This window comes from Heterocephalus glaber, unplaced genomic scaffold (assembly GCF_053883595.1).
Source record: "Heterocephalus glaber isolate CG9 unplaced genomic scaffold, H.glaber_assembly_v1.0 deba00001569, whole genome shotgun sequence".
Classification (NCBI taxonomy): Eukaryota; Metazoa; Chordata; class Mammalia; order Rodentia; family Bathyergidae; genus Heterocephalus; species Heterocephalus glaber.
The window spans coordinates 3,134,266-3,153,793 of record NW_028258354.1 but is presented as its reverse complement, the minus strand read 5'-3'; the positions used below and the strand labels follow the sequence as shown (position 1 = coordinate 3,153,793).

Here is a 19,528-nt window from a genome sequence, read left to right as displayed (position 1 = left end):
CTCAGGCAAGGTCCCACTCCAAGGGTCACGTTCAGCCCTCTTTGATCCGGCCTTGGATGACCTCCCAGGTGCTGGCTCTGTCAGCCTTTGCCTCGGTTTCCCTGTCAGCCGCCGAGGAGGAGCTCCTGGCCGGGTCCCTACCAGACGGAAGACCACACCTGCCCCTCTTCCCTACAAAGGTCTCACACAGACGCGTATTGGATTTCACTTTATTTTGTTCCCCTTCCCGTCTGTTTTGGCGTAGAAAAAAAAATATCACCGAGAGGAAGCAGCCGGTGAGGGCAGGTGGAGCTGGACTTCAGGGGCGAGAATGGCTTGGGAGCTCTGCTTCCGAAGACTGGGAAGGAAGGGGGGGACAGGCAAACGGCAGGCAGAGGGAGGGGACAGCCCGGGGTACAGGGCCTTCAGTCTCTGAGTGGGGGATAGGGTGGAGGAGCACAGGGGTTTGGGGGTAAGAAGTCAGAACGGGGTGAGGGTGCCAGGCCAGGCGATACTAAAGCTGCGGGCAGAGGGAGTGCCCAGCCCAGCGCCGGGGGACTGCTACCCCAGCCTCTTGGGCACTCCCGGTAAGGGAAAGGGGAACTATGCAGGCGGCTGTCCAGGGTGGGTTATCCCCCTCTGCTCCCGTCCCAGTGTGGAAGGTGTGGACGCTGCCACAGGAGGGGCGGGAACCAGAAGGGGCCCCACTCGAGAGGCTGGGATTTGGCGGGAAGCTCAGGGCCGGGGCAAGGGCACTATCCGAAGTAGGGGTGCTCACTCTGAAAGTTATAGTCTGGGCACACTTTCTGCACCAATTTGTAGTCAAAGCTGAGGAAAGAGACGAAGATACAAATGACTTTGAAGGGCTTGGCACAGAGCCAGGCAGCCTGGCTCTGCGTGTGCTCGGTGAAGCACACTTGCGACGGGTCGTACAGGCATGGGCGGTGCTTTCGCGCCCTGTTAGTTTTCTCGTACTCCACGTGACAGTTGAAAGCGCGGGACTCTTTAGCCCCAGGCACTCCCAGCGTACCCCCGATGGGGCCCGCCAGTGCACCCCCGATGGGGCCTCCAAGCCCCGGACCCGCTGCTGCCGCAGCAGCCGCCATCCCCAATGGGGGCCCCAGCCCAGGAAGCACCCCCTCCAGGGCCAGCGTGGACTGCAGAGGGTGGGGGGCAGGCCCAGGCAGCCAGACGCCCCCGAACTCCACGAGTTTGGAGGGCGGTACGATACTGACACTGAGGTTGCCCAGGCTGGACGAGTTGTGGCGGAAATACACGCTGAAGGTACCGTTCACGTGGTCCACGATCTTGCCAGTCACCAGCAGCGAGAACTTGAGGGTATGCACCCGGAAGTAGAAGTCCCCCCAGCCGAAGATCTTTTTGGCGCGGGCCGCTTTGACGGACGGCTTCCTCTTGCTTCGCTGAGCTGGCAGCACCCCCGGCGCCCCAGCCCGGGCCAGCGCCCCCGTGTGGTTAGCCGGCCAGGCCCAGCTCCAGGCGCGGGCAGTGCCCAGGCCTTCAGGAGACCTAGGCGCAGGGAGCTGTTGGCTAGGGGCTGGCCCTCCGGCCGGAGCTGGGCGCAGTTCCAGGTATTGCGGCCTTTCGGAATCCGGCACCTGGGCACTGATGGCCTGTATAGGAAGAAAGAGAAGGAAAGAGAGACGCTGAAGTGGGCCTTGGTCATCTTGCCTTCTATCCAGCCAGCCCTTTTCTATAGCCGCTAGGAGACTAAGTGGAAGGCACAGTCCACAGCGGGCAGTTCAGGAGTGTCCCTTGCAGTAGACCTGCGGCCCTTTGCAAGTTGTGTGGTCTTGGCCAAGTCACTTCATTTATCTGGCCCTCAGTTTCTGCGTCTGTAAAGTAACCTGAGAATCCTTGTGTTCTCACAGAGGTCCAGTGTGGGCCCATAAGCCAAAGCCAGCACGGGCGTGGGAGTGAGCAGGCAGTGAATTTCTGCTTCCTGTTCCCTACCCTGGTCCCTGGATGGTTCCTAGTGGGGCAGGGGCAGGGAAGACCTGGAATCAGCAGGAAAGGCTGTGGCCCCCTCAACATCCAGCATGGAGAAAGAGACCAAAAGCTGGGCATAGTAGTGTAAGCCTGTGATCCTAAAACTCAGGAGGCTGAGGCAAGAGGATCACTGTGTTTGAGGCCAGCCTGATCTACATAATGAATTCAAGTCCAGCCTAAACTATACAGGACTCCCTGTCTCAAAAAAAAAAAAAAAAAAAAAAAAAAAAAAGGCCAAAGCTAGCTCAGTGGCACACAACTGTAATCCCAGCACCGAAGAGAGGCTGAGGCAGAAGAATCATAGAGCAGCCTCAACCTGGGCAATACAGGGAGACCCTATTAAAAAGAAGAAGAAGAAAGAAAGAGGAAAGGGAAGGGAAGCAAAGGAAGGGAAAAGAAAAGAAAGGAAAGCTGAAGACCTTCTGCCAAGGCAAACTGTCCGTTCCTGCCTCAGCTCTGAGCGTTCTGCAGGGAGGGGCTGCTGAGGACCGGTTGGGGGCTAAGAGTCCCTTGCTGTAGGGTGAGGCGTGGGGAATACACCAGTACCCATCCCTGTCCCCAGCCCTCCTGCTATGGTGGAGGCTGCCTGTCGCCTGTCGGCCCTTCCCTGGGCTTGAAGGGGGCTGGAGGGACCGCCGTGCCGGTCGCACCACCCCACCTTCTCCGAGTCTCAGGTGGCGGCTGATCTGGGAGACAGCACCAGTACGAGTACAAGATGGATAGAGAGGCGGGAGCAGCCGGGCCAGGCCCGGGCCATCAATTATCTGGGGTGTGTATGGGGGGGGGGTGGCCAGGAGTGAAGGAGACAAGGAGAGAGCAGAGGAAGAAATATGGAGATGCCGCTCTAGCGCTGGGGTGGGAGGGAGAGGAGCGGAGGATGTCAGAGTGTGTCAGTCAGCCTGTGTTAGCCGCCACCGTGCTGTGCTGTGTGGCCTTGACTGCATGCAGGTTGGGGTGGGGAAGCTCCGTGTGTGTCAGTCGGAGGCGGCAGTGTTTCTGTTAGCTTGAATGGTTGTGTGTTCGTCTGTCTACCTGAGTAGCTCCGTGTGTGTTAGGGTATCCTGTACGTATGTCAGTCTGTGGTGGTTGTGTGTGTAGCTGTAGTGACTGTGTGTGTGTGCCTATGTACATCAGTGTGAGGATGCTGTGCGCGTGTCTGCCGGCTGTGGTGGCTGTGTACATGTGCTGGGTTGACTGTGTCTGTGTCTGTCTGTGTTGATCTGAGTGACAGTGTGTGTGCCAATTTGTGGCTGTATGTCTGTCTGTGGCGGTCTGAGGGTGGCTGTGATTGTCTGGTGGTTTTACTTTTCCTATTTGTGTTTCTATCATCCTCTGTCCTTGTGTCAAGTCAAGCTCTTTCAAAAGGGAGTGTATGCAGTGACAGAACAAGTGTGGTCTGTGTCCCCATGACTGTGTGTGTGTGTGTGTGTGCACATGTGCATGTATCTGAATTTTGTACATGAATGGTCCAGATGAGCACACTGGCCTATAGGCTGTTTGGGGTAGGGAAGGAGGGCTGGCAGCATGGGTGCCCCCTCTGTTTGCACACACTCGTGTGTGCACACCATGTGTCCACAGGGGACGGTAATAGCAGAGCCAAGCTCCTGGGCTAGAAGCTCCACTGCCTCATCCCTGTCCCTGCAGCACTGTGGTCCCGGGTTATTAATGCCACCACCACCCGCTAGTCATACATATTTATCGCCCCCCCTTCCTCCTCTTATCCAGCCCTCCTCCCAGTCCAGGTGAGGGGGTGGGGGCAGCAGGAGTGATTGACTCAGGCAGACAAGCTTGAGCTGGCATCTAACACCTGGAAGGGTGGGCTTTCCAGCTGCTGGGGGAAGGGGTCTCAGGATACAGAGCGAGGGAGAAGAGGCTTCCTGGGGAAGAGGTGAGCTTGAGTCCCGGAGAGGGCAATGGAGAAGGGAGAGGGTGAGGTTTCCACAGAATGCCAAAGAGTAGGCTGTTGAACTCTGATCCCTAATCTCACCTTTCTATTCTTTGCTGGAAAATCCAGCCACCCAAGCCCCCTCTTCAAGCTACCTGATGCTGTGACCCCAACTGCCTCCAAGCCGCCTCCTCCCAGGAAAGCCCAGCATCCCTATGTCCTGCGCCCAGCCTAGGACCTGGGCAGGGCTACTTCAGTCCAGTGACTCCTCAGGCACTGGGGGCAGGAAATGAGATCTGGCAGGGCAGAGGGGTGCCAGGATGTCCCCCCACCTCTGATCTCAGACAAATTGCTGTCTCTCCTGCTGTGATCCTGGCAAATCCCTGGGCTTTGGGCACTAGCACTGGAAATGGCCAAGATGAAAGGGAAGAGCTGGGGGAAGTGTCCAAGAGCCCTTGGTGGGGAGCTCAGACTGGGAGGGGCGAGAGAGTGAGTCTGTGAGGAAACGAGCCGAGAAATGGGAACATGGAATAAAATAAAATAAAATCCTCCCTCTGGCTTCCTTGATCGCTCGAGCTCTCTCTCCCTCTCTCGCTCTCCCTCTTTCACTGTTTTTCTATTTCTCTCTCCCTCCAGTCTCTTTCTGTCTTTCAATTTCTTCGCCCACTCTGTCTGTCTCTAATTTCCACCTTCCAGTATTCTGCTTTTCCATTTTGTCTCTCTTCAGCTGTGGTTCCCTCTCCTGTCCTTCAGGTTGTGGGTCTCCAGTGGTGGTGGTGGGGGCAAGTGGTAAGGGAACCCCTGTTTGCCCAGAGCCCTTCTCTCCCCCCTCAGGGCTATGGGTATGGTCCGAGGAGGGGTCCCCCTTGCTCCAGAGCTGGTTTAATTAAGCTAATTGGGCGAGGTGACATTTGCAGAGGGGAGAGGCTAGCAAGGCTGTCAGAGAGGGTAGAGGTGTGCGGTGGCTGGGGGCCCCTCCTTCAGCAGGCTCCTCCAGGCCCATGCAGGCGGGGCTGGAGCTGCATCAGGAGCGCTTTGCCCCCAAGGCATCGAGCCCACGCACCTGAGGGGAGTTGAGGCCATCTCTGGCTGCTAAATAAACTCCACTGAGTGTTGGCGGGGGGACTCTTGGATGGGACAGGACTGCTGGGAATCAAGGAGGAGGATCAGCCGGTTGGCCCCCCAGCCGCATTGCAGGGTGCACCTCCCTTGGGCTTCTGGACTGGTTGGTGGTTCCTTCCTGCCTTGTAGGTCAGGCAGAGTGCTCAGAATTTGGCCAGGGGAGGGGACGGCACCCTGGGGTGGGGAAGGAATAGTCCAGACCTGGGTGGGGTTAGGGGGAAAATATGTTCTGAGCCCCTGCACCTAGAAAGAGGTGAGGACACTGCAGTCAGGGCAGGGTGAAGTCTGGCTGGGAACCAGGGACAGAGATGGGGGTGAGGACAGAGGTGGGTGGACAGGCTGGGCAGAGGTCTGGGACAGAGATGGAGCAGGGCTAGGGTTGGAGACCTGGAAGGCATAGGGGGCAGAGCAGAGGATGGCACAAGGACAGACATGAGGACAGGGGTGAAGAGATGTGGACAGACACTGGGCAGAGACACGGACGCAGATGAGACAGGGACCAGAGGAATGAAGATGGGGTACAGAAAAGATGGGAGCCAAAACGGGGCCAGGGCTGGTGGGTGAGAGATGAGCGAGCACTGGGGACTGGTAGAAATGAGGAGGCCAAGGACTGGGAGACAGCGATGCGGACCCAGGAAGGGGCAGAGCAGAAATGGAGAAGGAGGGGGGTCACTGAGGAGAAAGAGGGATGCTGGCCACGCACAGGGCAGGAGACGGGTGGGGGAAGCCGATGGGAACCGGAATGGGAAAGAGGGGCAAGGAAAGCCATGAGGGAACAGGAAGCAGCTGGGGACAGGTAGGAAAGACAAGCGGAGGAAAGGAAGACCAGGGTGGGCCAGGCTTTGGAAGGGGCCAGTCAGGTGCAGGCAAGATACCTCCTTCCAGGCCCCTACAGCGTGCAGGGAGGGGGTGCCTGCGGGTGGGGTGGGCTCTGCCCTTGGGCGGGTCTCCCCTCCCCACCAGCCCCGCCTGCCCGCCTGCTGGAGGCCTGCCGCACAAGGCTCACCGTTATCTGAATTTTGATTTTATTTTATTTTATTTTATTTCCCTGCTTCCTAGAGCCGGCGCAGTCCCCCCGGGAACGGCCGCCCCCCGCCCCCCGCCCCGCGCCTCACTTTATTATTGCAATAAATGTGCCTATAAAGGCGCCGGCTCGGGGCGCGGTGGGGGGGGGCCGCGGAGCGGGGATGTAATTTCCCGAAGCCGGAGCCAGAGGGGGAGTGGGCGGGGTGGAGGTGGAGGAGGGGCAGGCGGGGGAGGGGGGAGCTCGCCAATTTCCAGCGCTCACGGCCTCACTCTGCTCCTGTCCCCACCCTACAGCCTGCACCACAGCATGCCCTGCGACTCCCTCTGCTCTTGAGCCCTGGGCCCCCTCCCTTTTGACCTGCCCCCCTCTTACCGGGTGCCCTGGCACATGCCCATCTTGAGTTACTGGGGCTCCGTCGTCCAAAGTTCCCTATCTTTTTGATGATTCTTCCATCTCTGACCCCAGTGAGGGCCCCTCCACTTACCTGCTGGCTTTCGAGATTACCTCACTCCTCCCCAATTACCCCGTTCATGACCCCAGTAGCCCCTCTTTACCTTGTTTCTGTCCTATTACCTCAACTCTTCTACACATACACACACACACACACACACACACACACACACACACACACACACACACCTTTAGCTCCTCACCCACCCCAACCCACGACTCTAAATTCTGCTTTCCAATGGTGCCCCTCCCATCTGCTGCAGGCTCTGGCCCAAGGGAACTGTCACTGTACCCCCTCCCTGAGTCCCTGGCCCAGCTGCGGCCCCTGATTACCCCCAAATCCCCTCCAGCAGCTCTGGGCCCTAGCCCAGACTGTGCGTGCCTAAGTGACCAAGCCAGAGATTAGCTGGGGGGCTAAAGGAGGATAAGGAGGTGGGAGGCAGTGGCTGGACCAGGGAAGTAGCTAGCCAGCTCTGAGACACTCACTTCGAGCCTAATCCTTCCCTGAGGCGGGATAGAGCTGAAAGGTCCCACAGGGCCCCACCCCTGCCCTCCCCCAGCTAATTAGTAATTAGTGATTAGTGATTAGTGACTATTGATCACCTGCTGCTTCTCCCAGTAGGCAGCTGCTTTGGCATGGAGTGGGGGAGACAGAGATAGAAAGGGAAATGAGCAGACTGTATTAGAAAGATCCTGAAGCAGCCAGGGCAGAGAGGCCAGAGCCCCAGAGACAGTGGAAACCAGGAGTTCCAGGCCCTGAGAAGAGACCAGAAGCCTAGAGCAAGCAGGAAGGTGGCAGAGAACTTCTGCAGGAAGGGCAAGTAAAGAAGGCAGGGCTGGTAGCACTGATGGTTAGGGTTTCTCAAGAGTTACCCACCCTATGAACTCTGCTCATGGGCCTCTCTCCAAGGGTCACCATCACCTTTGCCCACTCCCAACACTGACACGGAGATATCCCTGAATACACAAACACACATAAGCCACTCAGATTTTAAATACATTCTGAGGCTCACAACCCCATACACACATTCAGCTACACTCAAAACCACAAGCACACAGATGCACATTCACAAATCCCGGACTCCCATACAGACAACACATGCACCTCACCACACACACATACCAGAGCCCCTAGGGCCTACATGTGTGCACACACACCCTACTCACAAGAGGACACAGCAGCATGCACAGGTATCTGAACACACAGACACTTCTCTATACACACTTCCCCGTGCCTAGTTATACATATTCACACACCCACAGTGCGTACACACACTCATCACAAATAAACACAGATTCTCACACGTACACATGCTGGACTGAATGCCAGATATGATCTCCCCCACTGACTTCAACACGGAGGCCCCACCTCTGCAGTTCTCACACACACTTGGATAGATCCCATCGCTCATTCTCCCTCAAGTCTCCACCAGATGTTTCATTCCCCTTCAGGGGGCAAAGGAAATTAAACCAGATCTGTCCACAGGGGAGTTTATTTGATGGGAGAGAGGAGAGGAGAGGAAAGGAGAGGAGAGAGAAAGGAGAGGCAGGGTGGTGCCATCCCTACCTCCTCTTGACCTCAGGCCTTCATACATGGTGGTGCTGGGCCAGACCCTCTCCTGAGTGTCCTAAGTGTAGAGCTGGGCAGCAAGTCCAAAAGAAGCTCTTGCCAGTGGAAGCAGTTTTCAGGGAGGGGGCTCTTCTGCCCACCTTTTGGCCCCTCAAGGTCACCAGGCAGGTCTGGAAGAATCAGCAGCTCTATGGCTAGCTTCACTGGGGCAGCTCCTGCCCTGCTAGAGTTACTGAGGACAACTGGGGTAGGAAAGCAGGGGTCTAAGTGTTGGGGGTGGAACTACATCCCTTCTGGACTCTGTAGGGCCTGGAGACTAGGGGTGGGGAACGAGGATTTAGGGGGCTACTGGGTTGCCCTCTGAGTACTAGGCCACAGTTAAGGTGCAGGAAACAGCCGGGCAAGAGAGGCATCTGACAGAGGGCCTCCATTGTGGAACACATACTAGGGTAGGAACAGATGGCCGCGCCCAGAAGCAGGCACTTGCACTCACCCATGCAAAGCCAGTGTCACCACCAAGGCACAGCAGCATACCGCGCAGCCCGGCCCGGGCCTAAACACCACACCGACCCTGGGCTTCCCTAACAGGCATGCACACAGGTACACACTGACCCACACACTCCACAGGAGCACACAGGAGCACACTGTGTACACTAGCCGAAGCTTCCAAGTAGAGAGGATGGCAGGATCACGTCTGGGATCCCTTAGCCTCTGGGTCCTCGCCCAGGAACCTCAGGGAAAGAGGCAGCAGAGAGGGGTGGGGGCAGGGAGGAGAGACCCCCGATCCGATCCGGGTTATCACCTCCCCATCAGCCCGGCGCTAGAGGGGGTGTGTCTTGAGGTTGTGCAGGGGAGACGGTGTCTCCGCGGGAAATGTGATGGAGACTGTAGCCAAGTTCAATCGTGTCTGTGTTCGTCTGGGTGCGCGCGTGTGTGCCTGGGTCGTGTAAGCTCCGAACACAGAGCCCACCTGGCATTGTGACAAGTGCCGAGAAGAGAAATGGGAAGGCGGGGGTGGAGGGGTAGAAGGACAGACAGACACCGAGGAAGGCGAGCGAGGTTGGCGCGGAAAGACGGCAAGACTGACACCCTGCTGGCTTGTCTGTCTGTCTCGCACTCCCGCTCTGTCTGGCGCACTCGCAGGTCGCGCTTCGTCCCCTCCCCCGCGGCTCCCAAAGCCTGATCCGAGCCGAGCCTCCACCAGGCACCCCCTCTAGCCCTCAGCCAACTTGCGCTGGGAGAGTGCGGGTCCTGGAGCTGGCGGTCTGTCTGTCCGCACCCTCCGCGCCGCGCAAAGTTGGGACTCTCGGAGCTGGGGGCGGGGCAGGCGCACGGAACCCCTAGCGCTCCGGGACCTTCGCGTCCGGGACCCCCGCGCTCGCGCTTCAGCCCTGTCACCCTTACCTTCCTAAGGAGCCACGGGCCAAAGAGCAAGAGAAGCCATTCCGGGATCCGCATCTTCCCGGGCTGCCGAGCGGGACGGGCAGGGCGGGTCCCGGGCTGCCTGACTGGGCGCGGGGCGCGGGGCGCGGGGCTGCCGGGCGGAGGGAGGCTGCGGAGCGGGCGACGCGGCCCGCGGACTGAGCGAGCGGAGCGGAGCGCGCGGCGCTGGGGGCGGGGCGCGGGCGGGGGAGAAAGTTGGGTCTGACTCGGGCGGCGGGGGGGCGGGGCTCCGCGGCGCTCCAATCCCGGCCGCGCCCCGCGCGCCCCCTCCCGCCCAGCTGGGGGCACCGAAGGTGACTTTCACCCCGACACGCCCCGGACACGCCCCTGGCCCAGGTGCGAAGCGGAGGGTGGCGGGCGCCGGGGCCGCGGCCCGGAGAGGCCGGGTCTGTGCTTGGCGAGGATCGGGTAGGGCGAGGGGCTCTGCGCCCCGGGACTGTTCGCGCGAAGGGGCCCAGCGGCTGAAGCAGGAGCCCAGGCAGGCTCGGCGCCGCCGCAGGAGCCGGGTCCCTCCGTGGCCCAGGGCCCGTCGCTGCTCCGGGCCGAGGTGAGGGCAGGCGGGGCCTCGGGCGGCTGCCGACGCGCGGCGCTGACGGGGATGGATGGGCGCCCCGCGGCTCATTCGGCCCGGAGATGAGAATCATTGATCACGGACGGAAACCCCATCACGTCTGTCAATAAGGCTGACAAACGGCGCCCGCTGCCCCCGCCCCCGCCCCGCCGCACCTCTGCGGTCTCTGGGCCCCTGGGCGACACTGGCCTGGGCGTTCACCTTTGCCCCTCGACCCCGCCGCTGACCCCTGCGCGGCTCGGGGCCCTGCGTGGGGGCTGGGCAGAAGTCCCCTCCAGGGTCGCCTGCCCAGCCTCTTGGTGTCGTCTCCGTCCCTTCCCTCTCGCTGTCCCATCTCGCACCACCCGCTCTTCTCCATCCTTGTCCCCTTCCCAGTCGGCGTCCGTCCTTGTCTCCGTCCTCAGTCCTCAGCCCGGTCCCCGTTCCCATCCTCTGTCTGTTTCTTCCTCAGCTCCCTCCCTCCTCCCGCTAGACTCTTCCCTGCCCCGGGAGTCTTCAGCTGTCAGCTGTTGCTATGCGCGGAGGCTGAGGCCGAGGTGGCCTGGCCACACCTAGACAGTGAGAGATAGGGACAGGCAAAGAGAGAAACAAGTCCAGGCCCCGGCCACCAACACACATGCCTCGAGGCATGTCGGCAGAGGGCCAGCCACACTTAGGGAGAGTGAGCTGAGCATGCACGAAGAGCAAAACACATTCACCGAGACCAGCGTGCACAGAGACACGTGCTCATCTAGAGGTGCACCAACACACACGCATGGACACGCTCGATCTACACACATAGGAGTGAGCGTACAGACACTCAGAGTACCCTCCAGCTTGCCTTAGCCAGGAGGAGAACATTCACAGAGATACACACACACACACACACACACACACACACACATATGTATACATTCGCACTAGCAGTCCAACAGACAAGCTGGGGCGTATGCAAAGAAGCAGTGACCGACAGACAGACACAAAACAAGGGTCAGGGAAAGGACAGACATAGTGACACCCAGGGAGAGAGAAGCCAGGAAACGGACTTGTGTGCAGGCACAGCGAAGAGGAGAGAGGCAGGTAGAAGCACTGCTGTCCAGGCCAAGGCCAGACATCCAAGCAGAGTCCCAGGCAGGGTTCCAAACAGGGGTGCTGTAGTAGTGGGTGGGGCAGGGGTACACCTGGGCCTAGAGTGCCCGGGACAGAAGCCACTCACCAGATCTTGATCTTTGGGAGGCCTAGTTTGTCCCAACACTCCTCCTTTTGCCAGTCTCGGCTTTCTCCAGTTACATATGCATGTGCTCACACAGGCGCGCGCGTGTACACACACACCTCCTGTCTCTGGATCTTAGCCTCTGCCGCTGTGTCTCATGTGCAAAGCGTTGTCTCTCATTCGGTCTGCATCTGCCCTGTCCCTGGCTCTGCCTCAGTCTCTTTTCTGCCCTTAGGCCCCCTCCTGCCTGGCTGGGTGGGAAGTCTGGGAGGACTGCGTCCTGCTGGACCCTCTCCAGGATGGTAGAGGGAGGATGCTGACCATCTCCTAAGCCGCAGATGGGGCCCCTTCTTGCTCTGCCCAGGATCTTGAGGCGACAGGCAGAGAATCAGTGGGTCCCGGGGGGGCGCCAGATGCGCGGCTGGCAGAGGGGGGGTGAGGGGGTGGGGCTGCTGGTGGTGGCAAGGAGACTGGCTCGGGGGGAGGGAGCGGAGCTGGCTGGCAGAGGGTGGAGAGGGTGTGGCAAAATAGCCCGAGGGAAGGAAGTGAGAAACTGGGCTGGGGTCCCCCGCAGGTGTATAATTAGTGTATATTGAGGAGGGGGCTGTGCTGGGCTTCAGGATAAGCAGCGCTGCAGGAGTGTGGGTGCCACCTGGTGGCCAGATGGGAGCACACACCTTTCACTCAGCACTCAATAAGGACGTCCCCTTTTCCCCGCAGGGCTGCTGTCCCTAGGGTCTTAGGGGTCCTGAGGAGCCCGGAAGGCAAGGGTGAATTTCAGAGCTGGCTTGGAGGATGGGGTTGGGGATGGGATCTTAGAGCAAGAAGGAAGGGGAGGGCTCTTGTTTCTGGACGTGCCTAGACCCATAAACTTCCCTAGGGCAATTGGAAGCCAGGGAGGAATATCCTGGGGAAGCTGAACCAAAGAGCAAGAGGGAATGAAAGATGGTGCCCCCCTCTGGGAGGTGGATAACACATTGCCAAGTATTTGCATCTCATATTTGCTTTTGTGGGGAGAGTGGGGTTCTAACCCCTTCTCAGTCCTGGACTGTTTAAAGCTATGTTTCCTTTCCTGATTGAGGGTTTTAGTAGATCGCGGCTCCTTCTGTCAGCCCTGGAATGTCTTAAATGGTTGGTGAGCTGAGTCTGTTGGAGGCTGATGGGCCTGGCAAGTTGGCCTTCCCAGCACCCCCCACTCCCAATCCAGGGTGCTACTCTGGGCATCTGATCTGTCTCCCTGAAGTGAGGTATCAATGCAGGCAGAGAGAGCCACAAGGGACCAAACTGAAGGTCTGGGGAGCCTTCGAAAGCCAATGTATTCATTTCTTCTGGTGGGATTTCTCATTGTGGGAGATGATTTGGGGCAGGAGGTGTAGTGGTGGCCAATGGAAGTGATAATGCAATAAAACAGATCTGTTAGGGTTCTGGAGTCAGAGGGAACACAAGATCTAGAAAAGTGCAGTCATCGGCTCAAGGTCACATGGCTAGGAGAAGCAGGTCTTTCCTGCCAAGTCCAGCACCACACCTGTCCCCTGTCATAGCAAGATGAAGAGGGAGGGTCTCAGAAGGGCACGGTCATACTGTCCAGCTCCCTCTGGTGGCTAAATCAGGCAAGTGCGGCCCCAGCTCCCGGAGTCACATTCCCAGGCAGACACAAGCAGCTTTTTTTTTTTTTTTTTTTTTTACAATTTTATTTATAACAATATCTGTGTTATTTAGTTGTAAAGGAATTCAGCAAAAATTATTAAAACATTCATGTCCCCAAAACGGGGCTGCCCTCTTGCCCTTCCTTGGCGTATCCTATCTGACCTCCCAGGAGAGGGGAGGCTGGGGTACTGTTACCAAAGAAAGTCTCTGGCCCTGCTGGACAGGGGAGGGCCTGTCTGGGAGGGGTATTGCGCATGGCCATCATAGAGGTCCCCCTAGAGCAGGGGCTGGGGCTTGGGGCAACCTCCCCTGAAAAGAACTAAAGAACTCCATTCTTTTCTTCCTACCTCAGCCAGAGTCAAATCTTCCAGGCAGGAGCATCAGAGAACCCCCCCACCTCCCCTGAATTAGCCCCATGACGTAGGGCAGGGGGAAGCTGGGGGCTGGGGGAGAGGGGAGAGCCTTGAGAGAGTGTTTTGTATGGACAGGAAGGCTGTTTCACCAGCTGTCCCTACGGTGCATTTTGGTGGGAAGGTAGAAGGTTGGGTCCCTCATACCTTTAAACTGCAGGAGCCTCAGAGCCCTCCCTGCCACCCTTGCCCCAAGGCAGCACGGGCAGGGGTGCTGAGGAGCAGGCAGGAAGGAAGAGAATGGAAAGAGATAATACTGTGCTCGCTTGCTCACTCACATATAAAAAGTAATTCCTTCATTTTTACATTTATACATCCGGCAGGGCCAGGGAAGAGCTGGCAGGGAGGCGCTCACTGAAGGACTTCTCTGGCAGGGGCTTTCTGGGGGAGTCCACTGGGCAGAAACCTATGCCAAGGGGTCCCCTATCTCATCCTCAGGGCCCCGGCCCAGGAGCTCTCGCTTCTCATCCGTGCTGGCCAGTGAGTGGCGGCTGCCGTGGCCTCCCATGTAGAGTGTGGCATACACAGGGTTGGTGAAGTTGGTGGGCTGCAGAGCGATGAAGGTTCAGGTGTGGCTCTGGGGCTAGGCTCCGTGAGCCAGGCTACCCTGCCCCTACCTCCACCCACAGCCTCTGTCCTCCAGCCCACCTTGTCAGGGTCCAGGGCAAAGTCGGCATCCAGCAGGCCCCCAACATCATCAGGCTCTCCGCCTTCGTACATCTTGTAGGTAGGGTTCCCAATCTCCACATTCATGGCCCCGTTGGTCATCCGCTGGTGCTGGAAGCCCTTAGCCCTGGGGAGAGGAAGGAGTCTAAGATGGCAGAGATGCTGGGGTAGAGTGGGAGAGTAAGGCTCGGTGGCAAAACAATGGCCAGAACTTTCCAGACTCTGGATGGCTTACCCTCGGACTCGCCGCTTGTACCAGAATAGCACTCCGGCCACCAGAAGCAGGAGCAGCAGCAAGAGCAGAGGGATCAGGATGGAGGCCATATCTGGACGGAGGTGGGAAACTGAATCAGAAGGCCTGGTGGAAGCAGGAGGGTCAAAGCCCCTGGCCCTAGGTGCCAGGAGCCCTGCCCACCCTACCCCCTGCCACCTACGTCCAGGCTGTTGTTGGCTGACAACCTGCTCCTCACAACGGGGTCCCGTCATGTGGGGTGGGCACCTGCAGGTAGGAGGGCAGAGCTGAGTGGGTGTGACATCCACAGCCACTGCTGCCAGGGAGACAAAACCAGGGGCACAGGTTCTGCTCAGATTTGGGAAAGGAAGAGACAAAGAACGCCTGGCTGAGGCTCAGGCTCAACTCACTGGCACTCAGGCATCATCTTGCTGTTCATGGTGCAGGAACCGCCATTACTGCAGTGGCCAACGCAGGTCAGGCAGCTGGGGGCCACACGGCCATCGGTGCAGCTGCAGGAAGGAGTCAGAGGCTAGGGCTGGGGCTGGCTGAGGGGTGTCTGTGATGCCAAGGAAGGGGCAGTGGAGGGCTGGGGTGGGGCTTGGGAGCAGAGTTGGGAATAGCAGCATGGGGGCATACAGCTGGGACAGGGCGGCACTGTGGAGGCAGGGCTCCCCTCACTTGCAGGTGACGTCCCCAGTCTGCTTGTTGATCACACAGGCTCCCAGGAGGCAGCGGCTGCACTTGTTCACCTCACACCGAGGTCCCTCGAAGTACACAGTGCAGCGGCATTGCCGGGAGCCATCGGCAGCCATCTGGCACGTGCCAAAGTTCTCGCAGTAGCCAGAGCACTGCCCTGTGGTTGGGAGTGGAGAGGAAGTGCCTCAAGCCCCACGGTCATGGGGGGACCCCTTGTCCTGTGGATGACCCCACCTCTTCCTGAGTCCCCTGCTGTCCCTAGGTCACAGGCTCCAGGGCATAAGGATGCCCCTGGGTGTCCTGACAGGGCTCTGCTTTTTTTGTGAAGAATCCTGATGCTAGGGAGGCTCAGTCTTTGGGGAGCTGTGCCAACATTTCTGTAGACAGCACAGACAGCCTGGGCCTGGCCCTGGTGTAGCTGGCTTCCCTACCCTGAGGTCGCCCCAACAGGTCCCTGCTACCCTCTCTCCCCTGGGGTCCACGGGTAGCTCACTCACGGTACTGGCAGCGGTCACCCAGGAAGCCTGGCAGGCATCGGCACTGGGGCTGGTTGCCCTGGTTGACAGTGCAGGTGCTGTTGTTGGCACAGTAGCCCGCACACACCTGCTGCATGCATTTGGGGCCCGTGAAGCCTGTGGGGCACCGGCACGTGGGCATGCCTGGTGGGAGAGAATATGTAAGTGGGGCCATGTCCTGAGGACCACTGGGTCCCATAGCAGAGGAACAGAGCTGGGTGGAAGGTTGAGAACAGGAGGACTGGATGCTGAGGAGGTGGAGACACTCATGGTAAGAAGCTGAGGCATGGCGAGGTGGGCAGAGGCTGGGGATTGTCCGAGGCAGTGCAGCAGCTTGGGGCTGGGGACAAGGGGTGAGGCGCCCTTCTGATGGGGTGGGGCATACCGGAGGGGGAGGCAGCACAGGTGCCTCCATTTCGACAGTGCTCCCAGCACTGGTCCAGCTCACACTTGTCGCCTGTGTAGCGGGGCTGGCAACGGCACTTGGGCTGTCTGCGTGCATTGAGGAAGCAGCTGCCACCGTTGAAGCACTGAAGGTTGCAGGTTCCAGGCCGAGTTGCTGCAGAAGGAACCCATCAGGAGGCAGATCCAGGGCAAGGGGAAAGGAGTGGGCAACAAGAGGCCACAGGGAGGAGGGTCCTGGGGCACAGGATGGGCACTGGGGAGGAGAGCATACCATCTGGAGGGGGTGTTGGAGAGGGCACAGGTACACAAGTGCCATTGTCCAGCCGCTTCCCATTGGGACAGGTGCAGACAGGCCCACTGGGGCTCAGCAGGCAGAGCCACTCACACTTCTTGCGGTCACAAGGGTTGGTCACTGTAGGGAGGGGATGTGAACTCTGAGCAGGGCCTTCCCTGAGCCCTGTGGACCCAGATCACTCCCCTCCTCATCAGGAACCGAGGCCATGGCTTGGAGACTCAGTTTCCCGGGGCCTCCCCCTCCACCCAGACTCTCTGAGACCTTCAGGTTGCTTGTGCTGATGGTACAGGACTACATCAGAGGCATGGCTCAGGCCCCCCGTCAGGTTGATCAGTGGGCTGTGTCCAAATTTGTGAATCTTGAATACACGATTATTGATGTAGGTGACACCATAGATGTAATCCTCAAAGACATCAATGCTGAAGGGGTGACTTAGGCCTGGGGGGCAGGAGGAATCAGGTGGAATCAGAAGGGTGCTCAAGACCTGGTGCCACTCTCTAGGACACCAGTCCCAGTGCTCGACACATCCAGACCAAGCTGCCTCATCCTCCCACCAGTTCCTTCTCCTGTGGCTACTATGGGCAAAAGGCCCCAGCACTCCAGGATTTCTGAGGCCATGGCTAATTTCTGCTCCTTCTTCCTACCTTTGCCAAGTTTCTACTGCTACTCCTGCTGCCTGCACGCAACTCAATGCTCACTGGTACAGTGAGTGAATGGACAGGTGGGGCAGAGGGGCAGAGTGACCCAGGGCTGCAGGATTGTTGGGGGCTGGACTGGTGAAGGAAGGCAGCACTGGAGTGGGGCCTCTGGGCTCAGTGGGGAGAGTGGGAGGCCTGGGGCAGGGCCAGGGCCTGAGGCTGAGCCAGGCTCTGACCTCGTTTGCTGTCAGCAGCCACGATGGGGTCTGTGCCATTGAGCCGGATGCTGCCGATGACTGAAAGCTTGGCATCTGCCCAGTACAGCCGTTCATTGTGATAATCCACAGCCAGGCCTGGGAGAGGACAGAGAATGCTGTGAGGACTCAGTCTGTGCCACACTGGGCTGGGTGTAGAATCAGAATTGACTCTTTCCAGGACAGCTTGACCAGCTCATGTGACCACTCCCAATCCCTTTCAGAGAAAAGCTTCCGCACCCAGCCACCTAATTCCATTCCAACCCCTCCCTCCCTAGCTTTTGTGTGAATTCAACTGCGACTCCCACGCCCACCTCTGCCCCACTGACCTGTGGGCCACTGAATGTTGTCCTGGACCAGGGTCTCCCGGAGGGTCCCATCCATGGCTGCCGTCTCAATCTTAGGATGGTTCCCCCAGTCTGACCAGTACATGGTGCTGGGGAGGGGAAGGTGTAACAGTGGGTTGGCCCCGAGGGCTAGAGGAGTCCGCCACAGGGACTTCTGGGTACTGGGAGGAGGACTGGGGAAGACACCATCTGACCGGGGAAAAGTCTTCTATGCTAAGCCACAGTGTGCTGAGCCGGAGACGTCTAAGTGGGCAGAGCATCGCTGGAGCAGAGGGGAAACCCAGACCCGGCTGCCATGCCAGCCAGCCAGCCAAGTGGAGTCAGGTGCCTGCTGTGCAGGCCTGGCTGGGGTCCTGAGCAAAAGCACAACTCCACTGGGGAGGCCCAGGGCTGGGGGCAGTGTGGAAGACCTGAGGGCCTGAGAAGGACTTGCCTCGGGTAGTCTGGGAGGAGAAGGGCAGGCCTGTGGATGCTGGGCCCTCATCCCAGGGCTGCCCACCACCAGCCCACCTCCCCCAGAACCCTTGCCCACCCCCTCAGTGGGTCCACCACAATGGCATGGGGCTCGTCAATCATGCCCGAGATGAGCGTCTTGCGGTTCTCGCCCTTCATTTGTGCCACCTCAATCACATCTCGGCCTGAGTCGGTCCAGTACACGTTCCCTGCCACCCAGTCAATGGCGATGCCCCGAGGCATCTTCAGCCCTGAAATCTGAATGGGGGTTACAGGTTCAGGGGCCACCACTTTTGTCTTCCTGCCCATTATCCCCACCTCTGCATCTGCCAGCCTGACCCTGTGTACATAAACGTCCTCTGGACTGAGTCAGTCCCCAGGCCCTCAGGAGACTCAACTGACAGTTTATGTACCATACTTGGAGTGTTCGCATTTTGCTAGTTAATCCTTACCAAAAAGTAAATAAAATAAAAGCCTATGAAACAGGTATTGGTATTATCATTTTTTGGTGCTGGAGATTGAACCCAACGTTTCTTGAATGCAAAAAGCACATGCTCTACCATGCTGCAGCCTGAGATATATATTATTATCTTAATAAATTCATCTATCTATTTTTTGTGGTATTGGGGATTGAATCAAGAGCCTTTACTGCGAACATTTCTACCCCCTCACCCAGCCCTTTTAAAAAAATTTTGAGACAAGGTCCTGCTAGATTGTTAAGTAACCTAGGCTGGGCTTGAACTTGCAATCCTGCCTCAGCATCAAAGACTTCTGGGATTATAGGCATGCACAGCCACACCCTGAGACAGGCATTATTATCTCATTCTATTGATGAACAGAGTGGGGCCCAAAGAAGTTCAGTATATTGGCCAAGACTAACACAGAGTGGCCTTGATGATCAGGAATTGAGGTGGGCTTTGATGCTGAGGGCCAGTCTGCCTACTGCCCTGGACTGCCACATGGCAAAGCCAGCTACAGTCAGTTCTTTCTGCTCAGTCTACTTGTGGTTGGTGCCTCAGAACATAGTCCCGACTGTCCTTGCCTTCCAGTCTCGCTCTCTGCCCTCTTCTACTATCATTTTCAGTTCTGCATGGCACCACCTGTTCTTCCATCCAGTCTACAACAGACCGAGCTTACATTGAGGTGGGTGACGCCCCGGTCGATCTGTCGCCGGTGACGGTTGGAAGTGGTAGGAGGTGCAGCAGGTGGCAGGCTTCGGTAGGAGATGGTGCCAGTGTGCCAGTTGGTCCAATAGACGCGACCAGCCTTGACATGGACATCCATGGCATCGATGCGGACACTCTCGTCACCCTGGAAGGCCTGCTCGTAAGCTGAGTGGGGGTGCCCAGGGAACAGGCTGCGGATCTCATTGTCATCAGCAATGTACAGGACCTGGTATTCAGAGCCTGGAGGGACAAGAAATTCGATGTTAGGTGGAGGGGAAAGGCTGGGGCAGGAGGCCAGGGCTAGAGGCTGTGGGGTGCTGCCCGGGGCTGGGAGGAGAGTGTACACCAGCCCAGCCTCTGTCATCCTAGCAAAACCCTGGTGTCCTGGCGTTGCCTGGTCCCACCCATCCTGTCCTTGCCCACCCTTATACCTTCAGCCTTGCAGGTGTTGTGTGTCTTCATGAAGTTCCGGGCGCAGCTGCAGAGGTGCCCACCCTTGGTGTTGTTGCAGAGCTGTGAGCAGGTGCCGAAGCGCAGACATTCATTGATGTCTGA

General features: G+C 58.4%; 2 protein-coding genes across 4 annotated transcripts in view; both read right to left on the bottom strand.

The window, feature by feature from the left end:
- Window positions 1-195: 195 nt before the first annotated feature.
- Nxph4 (neurexophilin 4) lies at window positions 196-9,624 on the bottom strand. The gene is made up of 2 exons (XM_004861251.4): window positions 9,445-9,624; window positions 196-1,610 (listed from the first exon to the last, which is right to left on the bottom strand). Exons 1-2 carry the CDS (start codon window positions 9,496-9,498, stop codon window positions 735-737), a joined length of 930 nt encoding a protein of 309 aa, XP_004861308.1. The 5' UTR covers window positions 9,499-9,624; the 3' UTR covers window positions 196-734.
- A 3,284-nt stretch (window positions 9,625-12,908) lies between these two features.
- The window catches only part of Lrp1 (LDL receptor related protein 1), a 77,974-nt gene continuing 71,354 nt past the window's right edge, over window positions 12,909-19,528 (bottom strand). For all 3 annotated transcript variants that reach the window (XM_087192167.1, XM_087192168.1, XM_004861256.4), the window contains 15 exons: window positions 19,405-19,524; window positions 18,945-19,213; window positions 17,887-18,065; window positions 17,337-17,443; window positions 16,990-17,106; window positions 16,377-16,553; window positions 16,092-16,232; window positions 15,801-15,974; window positions 15,398-15,559; window positions 14,883-15,057; window positions 14,612-14,713; window positions 14,404-14,468; window positions 14,205-14,295; window positions 13,952-14,096; window positions 12,909-13,850 (listed from right to left, as the gene is read on the bottom strand). In XM_087192167.1, the coding sequence (XP_087048293.1) occupies window positions 13,710-13,850; window positions 13,952-14,096; window positions 14,205-14,295; window positions 14,404-14,468; window positions 14,612-14,713; window positions 14,883-15,057; window positions 15,398-15,559; window positions 15,801-15,974; window positions 16,092-16,232; window positions 16,377-16,553; window positions 16,990-17,106; window positions 17,337-17,443; window positions 17,887-18,065; window positions 18,945-19,213; window positions 19,405-19,524 (2,165 nt within the window). In that variant the 3' untranslated portion in view covers window positions 12,909-13,709. The remainder of the gene's footprint in view (window positions 13,851-13,951; window positions 14,097-14,204; window positions 14,296-14,403; window positions 14,469-14,611; window positions 14,714-14,882; window positions 15,058-15,397; window positions 15,560-15,800; window positions 15,975-16,091; window positions 16,233-16,376; window positions 16,554-16,989; window positions 17,107-17,336; window positions 17,444-17,886; window positions 18,066-18,944; window positions 19,214-19,404; window positions 19,525-19,528) is intronic.

Bases quoted from the DNA above. Each gene is read 5' to 3' on its own strand.
- Nxph4 (XM_004861251.4), bottom strand. From the start codon at position 9,498: ATGCGGATCCCGGAATGGCTTCTCTTGCTCTTTGGCCCGTGGCTCCTT. The intron at 1,611-9,444 runs GTAAGGGTGACA...CTTCCTATACAG, and splicing joins GCCCGTGGCTCCTTAGGAAG to GCCATCAGTGCCCAGGTGCC.